This window comes from Rhododendron vialii, chromosome 13a, assembly GCF_030253575.1.
Source record: "Rhododendron vialii isolate Sample 1 chromosome 13a, ASM3025357v1".
NCBI classification, from domain to species: Eukaryota; Viridiplantae; Streptophyta; class Magnoliopsida; order Ericales; family Ericaceae; genus Rhododendron; species Rhododendron vialii.
In genome coordinates this window covers 27,239,015-27,258,936 of record NC_080569.1, presented here as the reverse complement: position 1 = coordinate 27,258,936, position 19,922 = coordinate 27,239,015, and the positions used below count along the sequence as shown (strand labels likewise).

At 35.7% G+C, this 19,922-nt stretch overlaps 2 protein-coding genes across 3 annotated transcripts; one reads left to right on the top strand and one right to left on the bottom strand.

Moving 5' to 3' along the window:
- Positions 1 to 1,254: 1,254 nt before the first annotated feature.
- LOC131314063 (LOB domain-containing protein 4-like) lies at positions 1,255 to 2,268 on the bottom strand. Its single transcript, XM_058342559.1, has 2 exons — positions 1,546 to 2,268; positions 1,255 to 1,263 (listed from the first exon to the last, which is right to left on the bottom strand). The coding sequence occupies exons 1-2, from the start codon at positions 2,266 to 2,268 to the stop codon at positions 1,255 to 1,257; spliced, it is 732 nt and encodes a 243-aa protein (XP_058198542.1).
- Positions 2,269 to 7,338: 5,070 nt separating this feature from the next.
- Positions 7,339 to 10,938, top strand: LOC131313275 (rac-like GTP-binding protein RAC13). Of its 2 annotated transcripts, XM_058341502.1 has the most exons (7): positions 7,339 to 7,651; positions 7,774 to 7,861; positions 8,035 to 8,144; positions 8,306 to 8,369; positions 9,306 to 9,370; positions 9,649 to 9,714; positions 10,437 to 10,938. In XM_058341502.1, the coding sequence occupies exons 1-7, from the start codon at positions 7,466 to 7,468 to the stop codon at positions 10,533 to 10,535; spliced, it is 678 nt and encodes a 225-aa protein (XP_058197485.1). In that variant the 5' UTR covers positions 7,339 to 7,465; the 3' UTR covers positions 10,536 to 10,938. The 2 variants fall into 2 exon arrangements, with proteins under 2 accessions (XP_058197485.1, XP_058197484.1); XM_058341501.1 differs by having other exon boundaries at positions 9,649 to 10,938.
- The last annotated feature ends 8,984 nt before the right edge of the window (positions 10,939 to 19,922 follow it).

Genomic DNA, 19,922 nt, shown 5'->3' with positions numbered 1-19,922 from the left:
AGTGTGCTTATTTTTTGTCCTTATTCAAATTTTTTTTATATCACTTGGCTTATTCTCATTTTTTGGAGATTATTGCATGGCTTATTTTTATTTTTATATGAATTTATTTGGCTCATTTTTTGCGGGAAAGCCAATAGCTTTTTTAGAAGAACAAGCCGTGCCCAAATGATGTCTACTAGTACCTGTTAATGCTATGAACTATTGTTCTTGAAATTTGACATCAGAGTTTTGGTTTTTTTCTTCTAAATGATAGCTAAAATTTCCAGCGACTCGAAGTAACTTAGGATACTGATAAAAAAGAAAGTAACTTAGGATCTGTGATTTTTCATATGAGGAGTAATTATTCAGTGGTCTCGAGGCACCGCTACATGATACTCCAATACCCTTATTCACTATACATTTTTGTGAAATTCATACATTTCGTACTGGAGCCCACGAAAATATGTTGTGTGTATTATATTGGTCATTATGTAATGAAATTTTGGACTTCTGATATCATTATTTATCTTGTATGCAGCTTCATCACCAATCCCATTACGTTTTTCAATACCACAATTTAATTAAAACCCCGATGAACATAATGAAACGACTTTTCTTGTCATAGACCTACGTGCTTTTAAAAAAGAAAAAAAAAAGAACTAATTCGAAGTAGGGTGTTAGCTTTATAGAATAGTATTTCTTCAAACAAATAAACATATAGAAAACCCTTTTGTAGCCCCAAGGATAATTCCGGTTGGTTGAGTGACTTGGTCAAGACTAGTACGGGTTTTTGGATAAAAGGAAAGTTTGGCATCAAGGATTATTCCATTGAGGATTTCAAGAGGAGCATGGATGGAATCAGGAGAATCAAAATTTAGTATATGGATCTGAATTGTGATTGTATTTTTTGGGGTACGTCCAATACTTTTATTGGATGTCTTTTTTTTGTTTCTTCCTCTAAGATTGTGGTATGCATATGATAGTATTAGGACATATGTGTCAACCTCGTTGGGATATATGTTTTTAATAGTGATGCATTCTTACTATTTTCCTTGATCGATGTACCCTTTCGAGTTTTGAGTAAAATTTCTCTTTTGCCGACCAAAAAAAAAAGGATAATTCCGATTGGTTGGTGCGTTTGCTCCCCTTGACGAGGATTAAATTTTTGGAATCAGGCCGCAAGAAAGTAATTTCTTGGAAATCTTCTAGCTTCAGCGACCGGTGTTAAAAAAAAAATTGAAAAAGAAAACCCTTTCGTACTAGGTAGTTTATATTTTACTGAAGCTACATAATTTAAATTGTTCTATTTTAGTTAAAGCGATAAACCACGAAAAACTTGTTTCTAGCTAGGGTTGGAATTTATTAGAATCTAATTAAGGGCAAACAATTAATTTTACAAAAGTACGTAATGAGAGAGAAATCAGGCAATTAAATTAAATTTTAATTACCTGGCAAGTTGTTCTGGTTAGAAGAAGAAGAACGAGAAGCCGCATATTGCATTGTTCCTCCATGATGATGATGATGATCTCCAAAAACCCTAACTCTCTCTCCTCCTCCTCCTCTTGCCAAAACACCACTAGCAATACTGCTATTATTCTGTCCAACAGCAGCTGTACTCCTCCAAGCACCGCCGAATCCCCTCCCTCTCCCTTGTCCAAAACCACCGCTATAAATAGCTCCACCACTACTACTATTCCCTCTTCCTCTCTCTTGCAGTTCTTGTCCAAAAGAACCACTGTGATAGTTGAAATCACTAGGGTTCGCGCCTGGAACAAACCCTCTTCCTTGAACAAACCCAGTACCCATTAATCCACTCCCGTCTTTTTCTTCGATAACACTAGCGTAGTTAATCACATTCCTGGCCGATGATTCCGCCATTAATGTCGCGTTGTCGGGGCTGAAATTCACCACGCCACTGTCCCATTGCGATAAAAGTTGACGCTGCATGTTTTGGATGACAGCCTCTTGCTGCTGCTTCTGTTCCTCCAGGGACCTGATCCTGTCCCGCAACCTTTCCACCTCCCGGTAAGGCCCCCGGACCGGGTCTTGGTCCCACGCCATCGCCTCCCAGATAAACGACTTGATCGCCTCCCGCTGTCCCCCGAAATCCAGGGCCTTGATCGTCCTCGTCACATTGGCGATGCCGAAGATCTTGTGCACTGCTTGGAACTCGTCTGTCAGGCGCTGCGGGAAGTGCGGCGCCATGACGCAACTCTCTTGACACCTCTTCCTCTGGTGCTTGCACGACGCGCACGCCACGCGGTTCATCGGCCCTTCGTTGTCGCTCATTGTTAATCGAACGCGAAAAAAATCTTGAAGAAAAGATGTAGAAGGAAAGAAAATAACTAATTAAAGACAACCCTAATTTTCCTTTTTCCCTCGCTCCTCATGCCTTTTAAGGTGACTGTGATATAACGCAGAGAGAGAGAGAGAGTGAGAGAGAGAGAGAGAAGACGAAGAAGACTAAGAAGAAGAAGAAAGAGTGGCGATGATGTGGGATTGGAGAAGAAAGAGGCAAGAAAAGCATATTTTCGGACTAATTAGAAGTTGTACGGGATTGCACTTATACGTGATTTAGGGACTAGGGTTCTCTGCGTTAACGAGAATAAATTTTATCTACCGTCAGTGTAAAATTTTATTTTTTCACCACCGTCTATTATGGGCTCCATCGAGCGTCTATTATTGTAATTTGAACTATTCATATTATAAGACCTGCAGTATAGTATTGTCATGCAAAAAATCAGCTTCATCGAAAGTCGTTAGATATATTAAAATTTGAATTTTAGATTGTAAAATAAATGATCTGATTTTTGTCAATAATAATAAATATAAACTGTCCATTGTACAAAGCAAAATTCAATTTTTGATATTCCTATCGATGTCCGATCAAGTTTTTTTTTTGCATAGATACACTATTATGTGGGGTCTAGATGATGAACGGTTCAGATTAACAATAAGTACACGGTAGGACCGAAAAAAATCGATAGTAGAAAAGTGGAATTTTCTACCGCCGGTGGAAAGAATTCAACCTCTACAGTAACTGGCATTCCAATAAATAATTGATTCTTGAGAATAATAGAGAATTCTCTTGTTTTCCTAAGTCCTCCATGGCATCAATTAAATTTAACAACTAATTAAATAGTAATTGCCTAATTCTATTATTTTGGTAAAAATCCAACAGACAAGATCGTGTCATAAATAAGTCATCAATTTTGAGCGAAGCCCTTAGATGGAAGTTACTTAAATATTCCAAATTTATTTGTTGCCTGATATATTTGTTCTGGATAAATCAGCATTAAATAGATTGTGTCGACCGGGCCCAACTAAAACTCTATGATATAGTAGAATTATAATTGGACTTCTCCTCTGTTAAGCTGGGAGTGATGGACGCGGGGGCTCTGCTGCCCAGGGGTGGGCAGCAGCCCCTGCCCACACTCACACACACTCACACACGGCACCGTTTTGTTAAAGAAAAAAAAAAAATTCTTCCGATTGCAATCCTAAGGAGCAGAAACGTGATTATGAGAGCTTTAGAGTTAAAATTTAATTATGTCTCTTTAGAATAATATGATCAGAATAATAAGATCTTCACGTCAATTCAAACGGATTGAAAATTGGAGCACTTAATTTTTTAATCATATTTTTTAATATATAAACGGTCTAAAAAATTAAATTAAGTGTGCCACTTTTTAATTCGTTTGAACAAGTACGAATATCTTATTATTCTAATCATATTATTTTAAAGAGATATAATTAACTTTTGTCTATAGGACTCTCATAATCACGTTTCTGATCTACAGGATCCTAAATAAAGAGCAGATACTTAATTATGAGAGTCCTAGAGACAAAAATTAATTATATCTCTTTAAAATAATATGATTAGAATAATAAGATATTCGTACTTGTTCAAACGAATTAAAAAGTGGCACACTTAATTTTTTAGACCGTTTATATATTAAAAAATATGATTAAAAAATTAAGTGCTCCAATTTTCAATCCGTTTGAATTGACGTGAAGATCTTATTATTCTGATCATATTATTCTAAAGAGACATAATTAAATTTTAATTCTAAGGCTCTCATAATCACGTTCCTGCTCCTTAGGATTGCAAGCGGAAGAGTTTTTTTTTTTTCTTTAACGAAACGGTGCCGTGTGTGAGTGTGTGTGAGTGTGGGCAGGGGCTGCTGCCCACCCCTGGGCAGCAGAGCCCCCGCGTCCGGGAGTGATGTACTTAGCCTCCATTCTTGTGATTTATTTTTCTTCTTCGTTTTTATGGGTTTTGTTCATCTTTTTAAAATTTTTGTTAATTTCGTGTGATATTTTTTGAATTAATCATCCGTCTCGACGAGAAATCTAAAAAATACAAAAATATGACCAAAAGCAAAAAAAAATAATAATTCACTAAAGACGAAAAAATTATCAAGCATCTGTCTTATTTGTCTAAAGTGCCGTCGTATTTGAATTTTTATAACATCGGTTCATATTTTTACATTTTTCCGATTCGTATCATAAACGAACAATTAACCCCAAAAAGTTTATACTTTTCCATTTGACAATATTTTAAAACCCAACTATATGTACCACAAGGATCCCCGTTTGGTTTATAGAGCTCACTACCTAAATCATCCAGAAAACGAAATAAAATGATTAGACACTACTTGTCTCCCCACAACATTATTATACTTAATATGACCAAAAATTCACACGGTGTAAATAACTATTACAACGGTGTGAATTTTTTGAAGGACCAAAACTTTAAAATGATCAAACAACAATTCACAGAGAGGTGTGAATTTTGACCTGACATGAGGCTGGATCAAATTCGAATCCGATCCAATTACAAAATAATCCGTATCCACTATGAATCCATGACTTCCACAAGTACGTTTAAATTAAGCAATTGAAATCGGAAATCAAAAATCCGAGCCAATCCGTTTTTTAAATTTATTTTGAAGTAGACGTATATGTCGCGGCCCCATATCTGATGAGAGAGTGCGTCCAGAATATTTGATGAGAGAAAAAGGGTTTTCTGTTTAATTAAACAAAAAACAGAGTTATTAGTTCCAATGAAAAGAGCTCTGAGTTTCAAAAAAAAATACAAGGCTTCTGTTTTTCTTTTTTGTAAATAAAAAAATAGCAAAACACGGTCCATTACGTTTCGGATTTTCGGATTAGGATAAAACATATTATCGGATTGGAACTTCATTAGATTAGATTCAGATTCAGATTCAGTCTGATCCATTGACGGGCCTACTATAAACATATTCACGATCCTTTAGGAGAAAGTGGTTAGATGTTAGTGCATGGGAGAGGAAAGAGCGTGGGAGAGCAAGTTAGATGTTACAAGTGGTTACAAGTTAGATGTTAGTGCATGGAAGAGCAAAGAGCCGTGCCACCCACTTGCATATTCATGACCTTCACACAGCCTCAGGATTGAAGATCATTCCTATATGTATATGGATTTTTTCTACATGTTCTTTAGCTGCCATTGTAATCGGGCCTTAAAGTGTGTAACTGGGCCCTGTGAAATCTGTCACTGATTTCAACTATGTGCTTAAGGCAAGTTAATATCACTGATTTCAACATCAACTATGTGCTTAAGGCAAGTTAATATCTACGCTAAGGAAATTTTTATTGCTTTTAAGGCTTCGCATGCCAATGATAAACATCATGGGACTCTGATATTTTGGGTTTTACCGTCAACAGGAAATCTAAAGTTGAACACGGATGACTGCTTCTACAAATCCACCAACACGGCTGGCTTTGGAAGATTGATCAGAGATAGCTCGGGGAACTGGATTCTAGGTTATTATGGCAAAACAACCTACCAGCAGCTTGGAAGTGGAGATATGGGCTATTTACAGAGGTCTCACGATCATTTTGGAAAAGGGCATGTCAAATGTTACCATAGAGTTTGATTCGAGCGTGGCAGTTGGTTTTTGCAATGAAGGATCACCTGTTCATAACCCCCACCGCCACATAGTTGAAGAAGCTCGAAGAATTGCTGCCCAAACAAATTCATCCGTCGTCCACATCTATCGTCAAGCCAACCAAACTGCTAACTGCCTGGCTAGACTTGAATCGCAGCAGGATCAAAATTTAGTAGTCTCTACCTCCATTCCTTTTGCAGCTAGGGAATTCGCCCTGACCGATGCCATGGGTGTTGGTCATCTTAGGATCTAGTCTACGACTCTTTTAGTCTTTTTGAAGCTTTATGAATGTTGTTTATCTGGCTTGTTGACTTTGATCATCTAAGTTAATGTATGATTTTCCGCTTGACGCAAAAAAAAAAACAAAAAAAAAAAGAAAAAGGAAAGAAAGAAAAGAAATCTGCCACTGATATTGGCCCAGGCCTGCACAAAGCCACGTACCCACAACCAAATCCTATAAAAATACATTTATACAAATTAGTATCAAATATCATTATATAGATTATAGTTCTCTTCTAATAATCCACGCTTTATTATCATTGTACTCGCTCCATTCCAAATTGAAAGTTCATTTTGGAGATTTCAACTATTTAAGGGGACATGCAATGATTACCCCTACAATACCTATTATTTTCATCATTACTCCTATATTCTATCTACTTTATAACATTTATATTTACCTGTGAGGGACGCTTTTGGAAAATCACCAAATTTTTCCTTCCGTTTTTGGAAAAGGGCCATCATTTTGGAACAACCCAAAATAGAATAATGAGCTTTCAATTTAGAATTGAGGGAGTAATCAATAAGATATTATATAGAAACCTTTGGACTCACAGATAGAACTTTTAGGGACAAGTACCATCAACTACGATGGTTAAAATAGTGTCTTAGGCCCAGATTGAAAGTATTCCGACTCCTAGTAAAAGTAGGAAAAATGACGGTCAATGACGTATTTTGATAATTAATACCTGCCAAGGATATGTTGAGAACATTTGTTAATGTTGAAAATGTCCTTGGCGACTATTAATTATCAAAACACGTCATGAACCGTCATTTTCCTCTAAAAGTACAAGTACCACTGTTTTAACTAATCACATGAGTATTGTCCACCCACTCAGACAATTGATGTATAGTATGGTTCACCAACTAATTAGAAAAATGAGATTCTACAAAGCACTTTTAATTAATTAGGACACATCTAGTTTTTGGCTTCTTGTCCAAAATTGTTTCAACTTAGAGCCGTGTTGTATTGGTTAATTAATTAGCCATTCTTCCTCTTTCAATCCTTCATTCTCCCTCCCTTCTCCATCACTTAACCCAACCAACACCACCGCTCTACCTAATTTTGTTAGAAATCTCATTCGGCAATGGCCTTGCACTTAAAGCAAACGAAAAAGCCTAGGAAGCAAAATGATTTCTTTGATGATGCGTGTAGGTTGTTGAGAGCCCAAACTCTCTATCAAATTATCTTCAAAATTGGTATTCTTCTTGTACGGTACTTGCTAATAGTTGCAAAATACAGAGCATTTACAAATTGGAGGAAGGTATCCCTATAAATGGAGATAAGTATGGTACAGAATTTTTATAGTTCGAAAAGTACTTCTAATATACAGACAGATTACACGGGAGAAAATATTAATAAAATGAGCTCCGCTAGGTTCATCAAATGTGTGACCGTAGGCGATGGCGCGGTAGGGAAGACGTGCATGTTGATTTCCTACACTAGCAACACTTTCCCCACGGTACGAATTACGCTTCGTTGTTTTTTTTTTTTTTTTTGCATTTTGATTTCTACAACCATCAGTTTCTGATTGTGATACTGCTTTTTTTTTTCTTTCCAACTATGCTCTCTGATAATAAACAGGATTATGTTCCAACTGTGTTTGACAACTTCAGTGCTAACGTTGCGGTGGGTGGTAGCGTAGTGAATCTTGGCCTGTGGGATACTGCAGGTATATAGGTCAAAATTCCTGCAACTTTGAAACTTCAGTTTCCGATAACGCCGTTCGAATTTTCGTAACAAATATATCTCCTGTGAAACTCTGTTTCTTTAGAAATTGTGCACAATATTGGGAGTTTCATATTGGGTACTTGATTAGCTTAATCTGGGAAATTATAATTGCAGGACAAGAAGATTACAACAGGCTTAGGCCTCTCAGTTACAGAGGAGCTGATGTGTTTCTCTTGGCTTTCTCTCTAGTTAGCAAGGCTAGCTATGAGAACATCTACAAAAAGGTTCTTCCATCTACTTCCCAATTTCGATGACTCAAGTGTTCGGCCCAGCTTACGCGCACCTCAACTAATTCTAACAATTTAGTCGAACAAATTTTCAATTGTAATGCAGTTAACAGTTGATATCTGATAAATAAATAAGAACTTGCTTATTTGACTGACAGTGGATCCCTGAGCTAAGACACTACGCCGCAGCTGTACCCATTGTGCTGGTTGGAACCAAGCTTGGTAAGACATTTTGATCTTATTATACCATTACCAGTTTTGTTCCAATATTTTCCGTTTTCCCTTTCTTTTTTCGCGAAAACTAATTATGTGGCTAGTTCGTTTGACTGGATGTGAAGGTCGGAGTGTATCATTTATTCAAGGGGAAAACACATATATGTTGTTTGATTAAAGTTCTTACAAGCTTGATTAATTGTACACGTGATATATAGTGCTGCAAAATGTGAGATACCATAGAACGTCGTGTAGCATTGTTAATCTGATCGCTATTAATCTCATGGCACTAGATTTCCTGTGAGATTATATATATATATATATATATATATATCGATTCCCCATTAATTCCATCAAATAAACGAGCCATGAGGTATATATATCTGGGAATAAACACAAAGATGCTAGTACAATTTAAGACCCTGTTTGGTGAACTAAAATTCTAGCCGCTGGGCTCCTCTGTTAATTTTTTGTTTCGGATCATGATCCTAACAAGTAACAATCAGCCCCCAAGTCACAAGCTTGGACAATCAATGCAATGTTTGTCAAAGGGTAAAGATGATCAGTAACGAAACAAAACAAAACAAAAAAAGATGCATTTTTTACGAATAAGCACATTTTGTAGTGGCATTTTTCTAATTCAACAAAATAAAAGGAGAATTTTTTTTTCCGTTCAATTCGTTGCTATATGTTTTTTCTTTGCCTCCACAAGTCCAAGATCCAAAACACAGTACAAGTAACAATGTGAGTCACGTCAAAAGAAGTCTATATGTATCCTAAAGGTGCTGATCTACCGGCCTTTTTATATAATATATAGATCGAAAAAATACACATCTGTGCGCAATTTGATTAGTCGGACAAATAATTACGAACGTGTAATTAACATTTTATGATGAATATTCGGATTTTAAAAGATTTTGGAACTTATTACTGTAATGTAAGCAGACTTGAGAGAGGACAAGCAGTATTTGAGAGATCATCCTAATGCAACACCTATAGCAACATCCCAGGTATGCCAAACCCTTTAATAAAAGAAACTTCTTTTCCTTATTTCCTTTGTCCCATAATAGTTGTCTATATTTTACTATTTAAAATTTTCAAAACATTATTTCTATGATTTAATTTATAATTAATATATTTTATAATATTAAAAACTTTTTCTAATGAAGCTACGTAAAATGTATAAAATAAGATCCACATTGTATATAAAAAAAATATAGGCATTTTTTCAAGAGGTTCAAATAGCAAATTATTACCTTTAGCAATTATTCCCTGCATGTTTGAACAGGGAGAAGAATTGGAAAAGATGATAGGTGCAGTTGCTTACATTGAATGTAGTTCCAAAACTCAGCAGGCAAGCACTCATCCTTTTTTACATAACATTGTACCTTTTTTAATAAATGGGCCTCAAATTTTATTTCATAGTTTACATCGTCGAAAGTTGTGTTACGTGTAATTTTTATTTTTAAGCGCTAGTAGATAATTTAAGGATCGCATTTTATGAAAAAGTGTGGTACAAAAGTTATAATCTCTTACTTTTCAACAGCTGAAATGTAATTATCCCAAATGCAGGCCCATATGAAATCGACTACTGCTATTTTCGATCAGTGTTTATGGTTTAAAACTACTACTGTATTGTGCATAATTACTAAATTAATTAATTTCAAAGACAGTCAATATTATTGTTTGTTGAACATTTTTAGAATTTTTGTCAAATTTTTTACAAATTAATCATTCATCGAAATCAAGAAAGCATACAAATATGGTGACATGAAGTTGAAAAATTCAAATCAAACAATCCTAAGGACACCAAAGAAATCTCTTTCGAAATATTTTCTTTTGTCTTTAGCAAACTCTTTTCTTCTTCTTCTTTTTTTTTTTCACTTTTGATCATAATTGCATTTGTCTTTTAAACTCTGCTAGCCAGGACGAATGATTAATCAAAACCATTTGATGCGAGTCTAACAAATTAAATGTCACATAGTCCAATATTAAAGATAATAAACCTAAATTTAGGCGAGGGTGCGGCGCTAAATCTCTAATTTGATTTACAGTTTTCTTCTTTTGGCATTTCAGAACGTGAAGGTGGTATTTGATACTGCAATAAAGGTTGCTTTGCGCCCACAAAAACTGAAGAAAAAGCCACCCAGGCCGAGGCCATGCACATTTCTTTGAATCGACACTCTTGCCTTGATTAATAATACAATAACATATAGGAATTGATTTCTACACTCCCCTTTTTACCATATACACTCTCTTTTTGGTCTTTATTTGGTGTGAATTTACTCTATTGCCCCTTAGTGTGTAAAAAATTGAACTTGTGAAAAGGTAAAAAGGTAAATTCACATGAATAAAGACAAAAAAAAAAAAGGGAATGTATATGGTAAAAAAGGGAGTGTGGAAATCAATTCCCAAATATATCTATCCAAATTTTTCAATATTGTCACGGTTATTGCGCTTTCCGATTCTTGTAATCACAAAATTTCAATTTAATCTGTGCATAATCTTTAGAGGTGTTGGAGTTATGTTTTTTTGGTTGAGCTTTAACAATTGGAACAAGTGAAATGTTGTTTTGCTACTATATATATACTTTATGGTAAACATTATACTCTCTCTTTTATGGTTGCGCTCTTTGTTACGCTTTTTGTATATTTTTGGTTACGACTTCTCTGAGTTTTATGTCATGCATGTTTATGACAAACGTCAACGAAAATACAGTATCGCAGACAAGGTAAGGCATCATAGCGCTTCCCATTGATATGTGGAGAGAAGGAGTAAATTGTCGATCGATCCCATACAACTCCTAACAACCTTAGAATTCAAAGTCCTCTCTCTCTCTCTCTCTCTCTCTCTCTCTCTCTCTCTCTCTCTCTCTCTCTCAATTTTCTGTGCCAAAAGTACTATTTTATATACACATCTTTGGTCTTGAATGTTTCAACATATAAATATAACTTTGTTTAAAACATTTTGGTAGCATGTGCAACAAATTTGTGCATTAAACCAGGCATGTTGTGCATTTACTACATGCACGTTTGCCTTAGTGAATGCTGTTGGGCGCATTTCAAGCTGGCAAAGACACACATACCCATTTCACCAATTCATTTTAGTAGGAAAAAAAAAAAGAAGAAGAAGAGGACACAACATTCATTGAAACCATGTGCCAAGTTCAAATTGGACTACTTAAAAAATCGGCTTCTGTAAAAATGTCTGTTGGACTTCGATCGCTTCAATACATATGTACTTTTTATTTTGATAACTGGATGTTCAGGCCAGTTTACGCACATTTCGACTTTTTTCGGGTCTCCGAAGTTAACCAAGAAAACCCTCTAGTAGCCTCGCACGAGGTTTGAAAATATTTGGCCTTCGTAGAATTCAAACGTATGATCTCATGCAAGGCCGGCCCAATGGGAAGGCCCAAGAGGCCGTCGCTTTGGGTCTCTACATTTTGGGTCAAAAATGGGACATTCCTTCCTAGATAAGTATATATATTTTTTATATGCAACTATGATACAAACTATTTTGATGGTTCAATGGTAAAGTGTTTGCTCATTTACATAAGATGCCTAGGTTCAAATTCTGGTTGCTGTGATTCAAACCTGAGTCTACTGAATATTATTGCAACCGAACAAGCTATTAAGGCCGAAATATTTACCATATTGAATAGTATGAATGGAAATTATATATAGAAAATATTTCTATTTACTGTTTTTAAATTAGAAAATTTATGTAAGACACTATTCTACCACTTGGCCTAGGGTATTCAAATACCTTAGGCCGGCCCTGATCTCATGGAGAACAAATATTTATTAGCTTTCTCAAACTCATTCGGCTCCACTATATATACCGGAGTAATAGGTAGGCTCAAAATGAAATGGAAGGATCTTTTGTTGTATATTTTCTGTATTTACATTACCAATACATGGGGTTTTAGTGATTCCCAATAGATGTAACTTGAAAGTAGGGCTGCAAACGAACCGAGCCGCTCGCGAGCGGCTCGCAGCTCGGCTCGTTAATGGCTCGTTCAAACTCGGCTCGGAAGTTAAACGAACGAGCTCGAGCCAATTTTTTCAGCTTGTTCGTGCCAATTTTTTCAGCTCGTTTTATAAACGAGCCAAGCTCGAGCTAGGATAACCTCGGCTCGAGTCGGCTCGCGAGCCAGGGTATATATACTTAAGTTTAGAATTTTTATTGTTATTTCATAATTTGTTCTTTCCGTTTTATATACTTAAGCTAGAGCACACGCACGCCAGTACACCACTGCTCCATAGAAAAATGAAAGATATATATCTTCACAAATCAAAATATTTTTGGTTGTATTAGGCCTATGCGAAGATATATATACATTTTTAGTTGGTTCGTTGAGGCTCGTGAACAAGCTCGAGCTCGAGTCAAGCCAAGGCCCGCTCGGCTCGAGCTCGACTCGTTAAAAATTTAATAAACAAGCTTGAATACCGTAAAACTCGGCTCGGCTCGTTTGCGGCCCTACTTGAAGAGGTATGTTTGTCAAAGGGTCTGCTTGGAAATGGTTAATTTAAACCTGCATTAGGCTTCATTTATCGATACGCTCTTCGTTACCAAAGTTATTTGTGTTTGCTACAATATATAGGAAACATTTTTTCTTTCTTTTTTTTTTTGGTAAACAGACAATTCAAAGCACAAGAAAAACATAATTAAGCGTTTACAATTTTAGGGTACGAGACCCCAATCAAATCCACATAAAGGAAACTAGGAATAATCGGGTAGATATATAAATCTCCCACTGAAACCGGAATATCATTTGCCAATGCATCTGCACACTGATTAGCTTCGCGATAGATATACCTAGTAGAAAAGTGATAACTGTGTTTGGTTTGCATATTTGAGATTTATTTTTGAGATTAAAAAATTCTATAGATTTGCGTATTTTTTTCGTCTTTAGTAAATTGTTTTTAACATTTTGACAAACTCTTTTACTTTTTGAATAGAGGTACGCTATGTATATCCAAAAAGTATAAAAATAAGTAAAAAAATTTGCCAAAAAATCACTAAAGACAAAAAAAACAAGGATGATGAAACAGTCAAAAGTTTTGAAGAGATTATTTCTGAAAGAAGAACCAAACAAAATGAGTATATTGTAGCAACGTCAAGTCATTTTGTTCAATAATAGAAATGTTACGTATCCATTTGCAAAGTGGAAAACTTGTTTCATGCCTAACAAGGCAGACAAAATACATTAAAATGAGGAAAGAGTACTAGATATGCCTAGCTTTATGGTAGGTTAAACACAAAAGCATATGGGATTTGGTTCACAGAAGCATATGGGATTTGGTTCGCAGACTAGCTTGTACCACCGGTGTAACAACTCCTAACGCGCAATACAATATTATGGGAGGATATGACGGAAGTAGTCATGGCTCACCTCACCTCACTTAAATTCGTCTTGGATTGTGATATATGAGTGAGCACATTTGAGACAAATTAGGTAGACATCATAGTTTAAAGAGGCCAAAATAAGTGTAGATCATAAATGGCTTTTGAAAAAAAAAATTCTAAAATCAGCCCAATAGGCTGACAATAGTGAGTATATGAATGTGTATTAAAGGATATAAAAAATACACAGAAATACGTGTTTTCCTTATTTTATAGTGTCTTTATCGTCAACCTAGTGAGCTAACAATAGCAAGACCGTTGGAAAATACAACTCATCGATTAGCATATAAAATAACACACCAATGAAGATCAATAAGACCACAATCACGTACGTCAATGATTCATGTAATCTACTTGAATGCAATCTACCTTTATGTTTACCAAAATTTGCAAAAATAAATGTCCTTTACCTAATTTAATTAGGAGAACTAGTAGTTTTACGCAATACTTGTTGGTATTGGTACCGCTTGAATATGAATATAATCGCAGATCTATTTCTAAATCTCCAATATCAAGTGGGGCATTTTCTTTAAATATGTGTTACTCAAAGACTATACAGATCTTGTCAATGTCAATGCTTAATAAAAACTAAGGGGATCATGACCCCCTGTAACCTTCATCATTGATTTTTGTGTAATACGCACCATAAGTATATTGTATAGCTACATGTGTGTGCATTAATAAGGGGACAAATGATGGAAGTCTAAAACAAGATCAACTGTCACCCTCATTTTCTAATAAACATGGATGAATGACCAGAATTGGTACAGTTTCAAAAGTGTAGGGACTAGTGTGAAAAAGGTGAAAGTTCAGGGTCTGATTTCTTGCAAGGCTTGAACCCGAGGTTATTCATGTAATTTTCCTTCTATATTACTCCCTCGGTCTCAAAATGTTTGTCCAATTCGTAAAACGAAGACTCAAAAATAATGCGTTTCTTCCAATGAAAAATTTAAACGTTTTCCATAAATTCTCATCGATATCTACTGAATTTGTTGAAAAAAAATTAAAATTTTCTCGCAAAAATTGGTTTATTTTTTACGTTCTTGTTTTGCGGACCAAACAAACATTTTGGGATGGGGAGTATATGTTTAGACTCTGTAGATGCTACTATAATTCAAAGGCATTAATGCTAAACTTGAAGTTGAAGGTGGGGTGATGACGAAGAAGCAAGATTGGTTCAAGAGCTTCGAAGGGCAAAGATGGAAACTCTACCTTAGACGTGGAGCAGAGGAAAATCAAGAGTACAAGAGTTTGGTGGAATTAAAAGCCCAATGTGACATTTTTGACCAGACAAAATGGTGGAAACAGAAAAAGGAAGGTTGAGGTGAAAGGGCAAAAGTAGACATGGATTTGGTAAGGAGATCAATAAATACTACTCCTACTATGAGGATTGTATGGGTGTTTACTTGTATCAGTTGGATCACCCACACAATTGTACTACATAGTTATGGAGTTGAAGAGGGAATGGGTGTTCGAGTACTGCTACACACACATATCCGGGTTAGTTTGCGAGCATCTGGATGAATTCCGTGACTCTGTAATGAACAACTAAGCAAACACTCCAATGGCTTCAAGATTTGAAATATTTGGCTTCGATAGAATTCGTACGTGCAATCTCTTGGAAAACAAACACTTATTCTAGTTCTCATGCCACTTGACCGAATATTTGGGATTATATATATGGGTTTTCAATATATGTATAGAGGCATTTTCAAGTGAGGGATCCCTGGGACTTTCATTTTTCGATCAAATTTTGAAAATTCAAACCGTTCAATGTATGCAAAACATAATTTTAAGGATCCCCGCGAGAAATCAGCAAAAAAAATGACCAGGAAGGGCGTCATCCGAGCAGTTTTTTTTTGAACCGTTCAATGAAAACTGCTCGGATGAAGCCCTTCCCGGTCATTTTTTTTGCTGATTTCTCACGAAGACCCTTAAAATCACGTTCTTTTAGCCAATGTCGTAGCAGGAGAGTTAGTTAGTCCACAGAAAATTTAAAAGTTGTTCATAATCTTGAATTGCAAACGCCTCTACTCAGAGGTTTCAACTTTGGCCTCCCTTATGAGATCGAGTACCTAGCGGTAACCGCCTCTGCCCAGAGGTTCCAACTCTGGCCTCTCTTGTGAGAGTACTGGGGGTAACCGCTAGGCTACAAGTCCATTGGTTGGGTTTTCAGTCAATGGCAAAAATTTGGAAGGGGAGTTAATTGAAAGCCAAAAGTACTGGTAGTGGATAACCATATCCAGTACTCATAGGGTCCCCTCAGTACTGGGAGAGACTACTTTTGATTGATGAGTTCCTATTTACACAGTTACACTACACGACTTTCTGTCTCTATGAGGCCAGGTCCCCTCTACATAATTTTTCCTTATATATGTAGTCTCTATTTTGATTCATTTTGATAAATATGGCTGGAATTTTTATTAGGATATTTCTAATTGGTTGTGTGCCTCTGTGAGACCCTTGGGCATGGGCTAATTTGAGAACTTCAGCGCATTCACATCAGACTTCCGTTTTGCGGTTTTGGAACAAAATATATATAGTTAAAAAAAATTTAAGTCATTTTTCTATTTTAACGACTCCCTTTAGACTCTAAGGTCCAAGAGGAAAGATCAATTAAAGGTTAATATTTGTAACTTCAATTTTAGAAAATTGGTATATCAGCTTCCATAATTAAGTTGGGCTAATATATCCCAATTTCCAATATATTTGTAGTTTTTAATCCACTTAATTTCGTTGTGTAATCAACATTTGATAGGATTTTAGCAGGTTTAATGTTCAAAAAAAACTCAAGATTTCTGGTTTAGAAGGTACGTATAACAAGAATTGTATATGGACATTAAAACAGTGGACAAAGGGAGATTTAGTGACACAAGTGGTTCGCCTCGTGATAGGGCCTGATGCTTATAAATTTACTGTTCTTACCATGTTCGTTTAGGGATTTTGGATTTGAATTTATAGGTAATAAGACTCCATTTTAGAAACCTTCTTTAAAAATAAGCAGTTTATTTCACATTTTCAAACTCAAAAATAAAGTAAATGAAAAATAATTTTTTAATAAAAAAAAAATTTTGCATCGTATAAAAGATCTCATCGAGATCTTCCAAACAAGATCTATATTGCATATTTTTAAATTTCAATAAACCCATAAATTTTGAGCTTGAAATTGCCTCTTAAAAAATAAGGACTTATTTTTTGTTCTGGAACGGAGCTAAGTGTAGAGAGAAATGAAGTAATTATTGAAAATAAGAATGATGATTGGAAAGAGATAGAGAGAAAAATGAGAATAATAATTGGAGAGAAATAGAATAATGATTAGAATTTAAAATCCAAAACCCTTAAACGAATGTCGTCGTCTCAGGTTTGAAAGGACGAAACCTGATCTCAAGTGGGAGTTGTTGGAAAAAATTCGGCATATACAGAAAATCCAGAAAACAATTCCATTGATAGCAATACAATTACATGATTGAACAAATTACAGATTACATAAGCAGTAGACAAATTACAGAGAACGAGATACAAACAGAATTTGCAGAATATCAAACCGAGTACTGTGTGATACCACAGTCTCCTTAAAAAAGATTCGCCGCCTACCGTGGGTGTTGTAGGTTGCGTCGGCAACTTCCTCCCAGGGTTGGCTCGACTAAACCGCAAACCGTCGGAACACCACCGTCAACTGCCTTGGCGAATTAACTACCACCTGCCTCTCTCTCTCTCTCAAGAACGAATATCAGAGTATGTTGGAATGTTGTGAATTTGCTTGTGCCTTCTCCAAAAACGTGAGCCCCCTTTAGAGCATCTCCAATCCATCCAAAATAGAGGATGAATGTAACACATTGAGGGGAGATTTTGTAATTTATTCCATTTTTCCTTCACTTTTTGTACTTTTTGAGAGAATCTTTGAGGGACCCATCGTCCTTTTTAGAGTTTTGAAGGAATTTTGTACTCCAAATTTACTTTTGATCCTCCATTTTTAGAGGACCAAATTTACTTTTAGAGGACCAAACTCTAAAAAAGACGATGGGTCCCTCAAAAATTTTTCCAAAAATTACAAAAAGTGAAGAAAAAAGAGAATAAATTATAAAATCTCCCCTCAATGTGTCACATCCATCCTCTATTTTGGAGAAATAGAGGTGGATTGGAGATGCTCTTATAGACTGAGGGTGGCCTATGTAACTCCTGGAGATGAATACTGCCATTAACAGGTAAATGAAGTCTGCCAACGAATAGGGAGGTTACAAGAATGAATTCACAATCATGGAGGGGTTTCGGGGGTTACAGAATCCACACATTAATACGTTTATTGATTGAGGTGCGTTCAGATACAACGAACCTGGGGCATGCACGGTTGCCTCGGAAAACCCCCCGGTAGCCCCGATTTCATTCATCCGAAATTCCGTAAATTTTCAATAGGAATCAACTCTTTTGGGATTTGTCTATACAAATCTTTACTCTCACTTTAATCGGGACCCCGCAAATAGTGTCGGTGAGATTTGTCCCTTAGAATTAGTCGAGAGCTCGAATATCTTAGTTTTCAATTGAGGCCCGAACACATGGGTTAACATGAATTGAACGATTTCAAGTACATATGTGTCCGGAATTGTTCTGTAGTTGTGTACGTGGCATTACTTCCTAAACCACGTGGCGTTACATAGAAATGGGGAGGGAGCTGAGCTCTGATGTCGGAATCACACCGACACCACGTAGACCGTAACTTCCCAAACCCTCATGGCCCATTTAACACTTCTCCTGTTCTCCATTGCACGAGAGAGAGAGAGAGAGAGAGAGAGAGAGAGAGAGAGAGAGAGAGATTTTGCTTTGGTCAGTCCACCCGTACTTGCTGAGCCCGAAACGCTTCTCTGTGTAATTAATAACAATACTAACCCAAATTTAAGAAAATTTAGGAAAAGATAAAGATAATTCAAAATTTGTGCTTGTTTTGATAGTTTTGTCTATATTGAATCCTTTTAAAATTTTATCCTAATTTTTATTTTGTAAATTTTTCTTAGTGAGAAAAATTTATAACAAACTAATAATAAAATTTTAAAAACTAAAATAAGAAATTGCACTTAGTTAACAAGGAGAACGATTAACAGGGGAACGATTTTCACACCACTCTTTTGAACGATACGTTCTATTCTTTGTCCATAGCCAACCACACACATGCAGGAGTGCCCTTTCATTAACTTGTGGAAAAAAAATGTTTCGGGACTTGACTGAAAATTGCTCCTTGTAACCCAAATTTTTACATTTTCCACCGACTAGCTACTCCGTCTCCGTCATAGTTTTGGTACCAACTTTTTTGTTGATTAACTTTGTTTTGAGAATAATAATGCCACTCCCTTTTTTATCAATGTCACTCTCTTTTTTTGTCTTGTAATGTATAAATTTAAACAATAGTCCATGCTCTTAATTAATAAATATACTATGTGAATTTGTGTAGAAAACGAAAGGCACCAATTAATCAAGTTTGCCCTCGAGTCAATCCAAAAAGCCCATTCTTACTTACTTTGCCCAGATTAAGTAACCGAACTAGCTAGTAGCAATAACTCTCCCACCACCACCGGTTTCCAATCAAACCTTACATGCCATGCCTTCTTGACTTTCAAACACCCTTATTTATTTCAATCAACAACTTCTTTCTTCCATTAGAATAATCAGGCTTCATTCCAAAAATCTTCTTTTAAAAAATAAGCAGCTTATTTCACATTTTCAAACTCAAAAATAAAGTAAATAAAAAATAATTTTTCAATTTTTTTTGCATCGTATAAAAAATCTCATCGAGATCTTTCAAAAAATATCTATATTGCATATTTTTATATTTCAATAAACCCATAATATTTGAGCTTAAAGTTTCCTTCTTAAAAAATAAGGGCTTTTTTTTGTTCCGGAACGGACCCTCAATTAAATAAATCTCACATAATTAATATTCCACGTATATCTTCCTTCCTTCTTCAACCCCTCATCATTTATTATGCTAATAATAATAATAACTCCCCCAAAACCAAAACTCAAGTGAACGAAAAGACAATCCTATCCTCTCCCATTCAAAAAACAATTTTAAATCGCAGTACAGTAGAGATATATGATGAGAAGAAAGAGAAACAAAGAGACAAAACTCATCAGAAACCCTCACAGCCCTCTCTCTCTCTC

What these genes read in the sequence shown, in the direction of transcription:
- LOC131314063 (XM_058342559.1), bottom strand. Translation starts at nt 2,268, where the DNA reads ATGAGCGACAACGAAGGGCCGATGAACCGCGTGGCGTGCGCGTCGTGC.
- LOC131313275 (XM_058341501.1), top strand. Translation starts at nt 7,466, where the DNA reads ATGGAGATAAGTATGGTACAGAATTTTTATAGTTCGAAAAGTACTTCT. An exon ending in ATGAGAACATCTACAAAAAG is followed by an intron (nt 8,145 to 8,305) that starts GTTCTTCCATCT and finishes TTTGACTGACAG; the next exon opens with TGGATCCCTGAGCTAAGACA. An exon ending in GCTGGTTGGAACCAAGCTTG is followed by an intron (nt 8,370 to 9,305) that starts GTAAGACATTTT and finishes TAATGTAAGCAG; the next exon opens with ACTTGAGAGAGGACAAGCAG.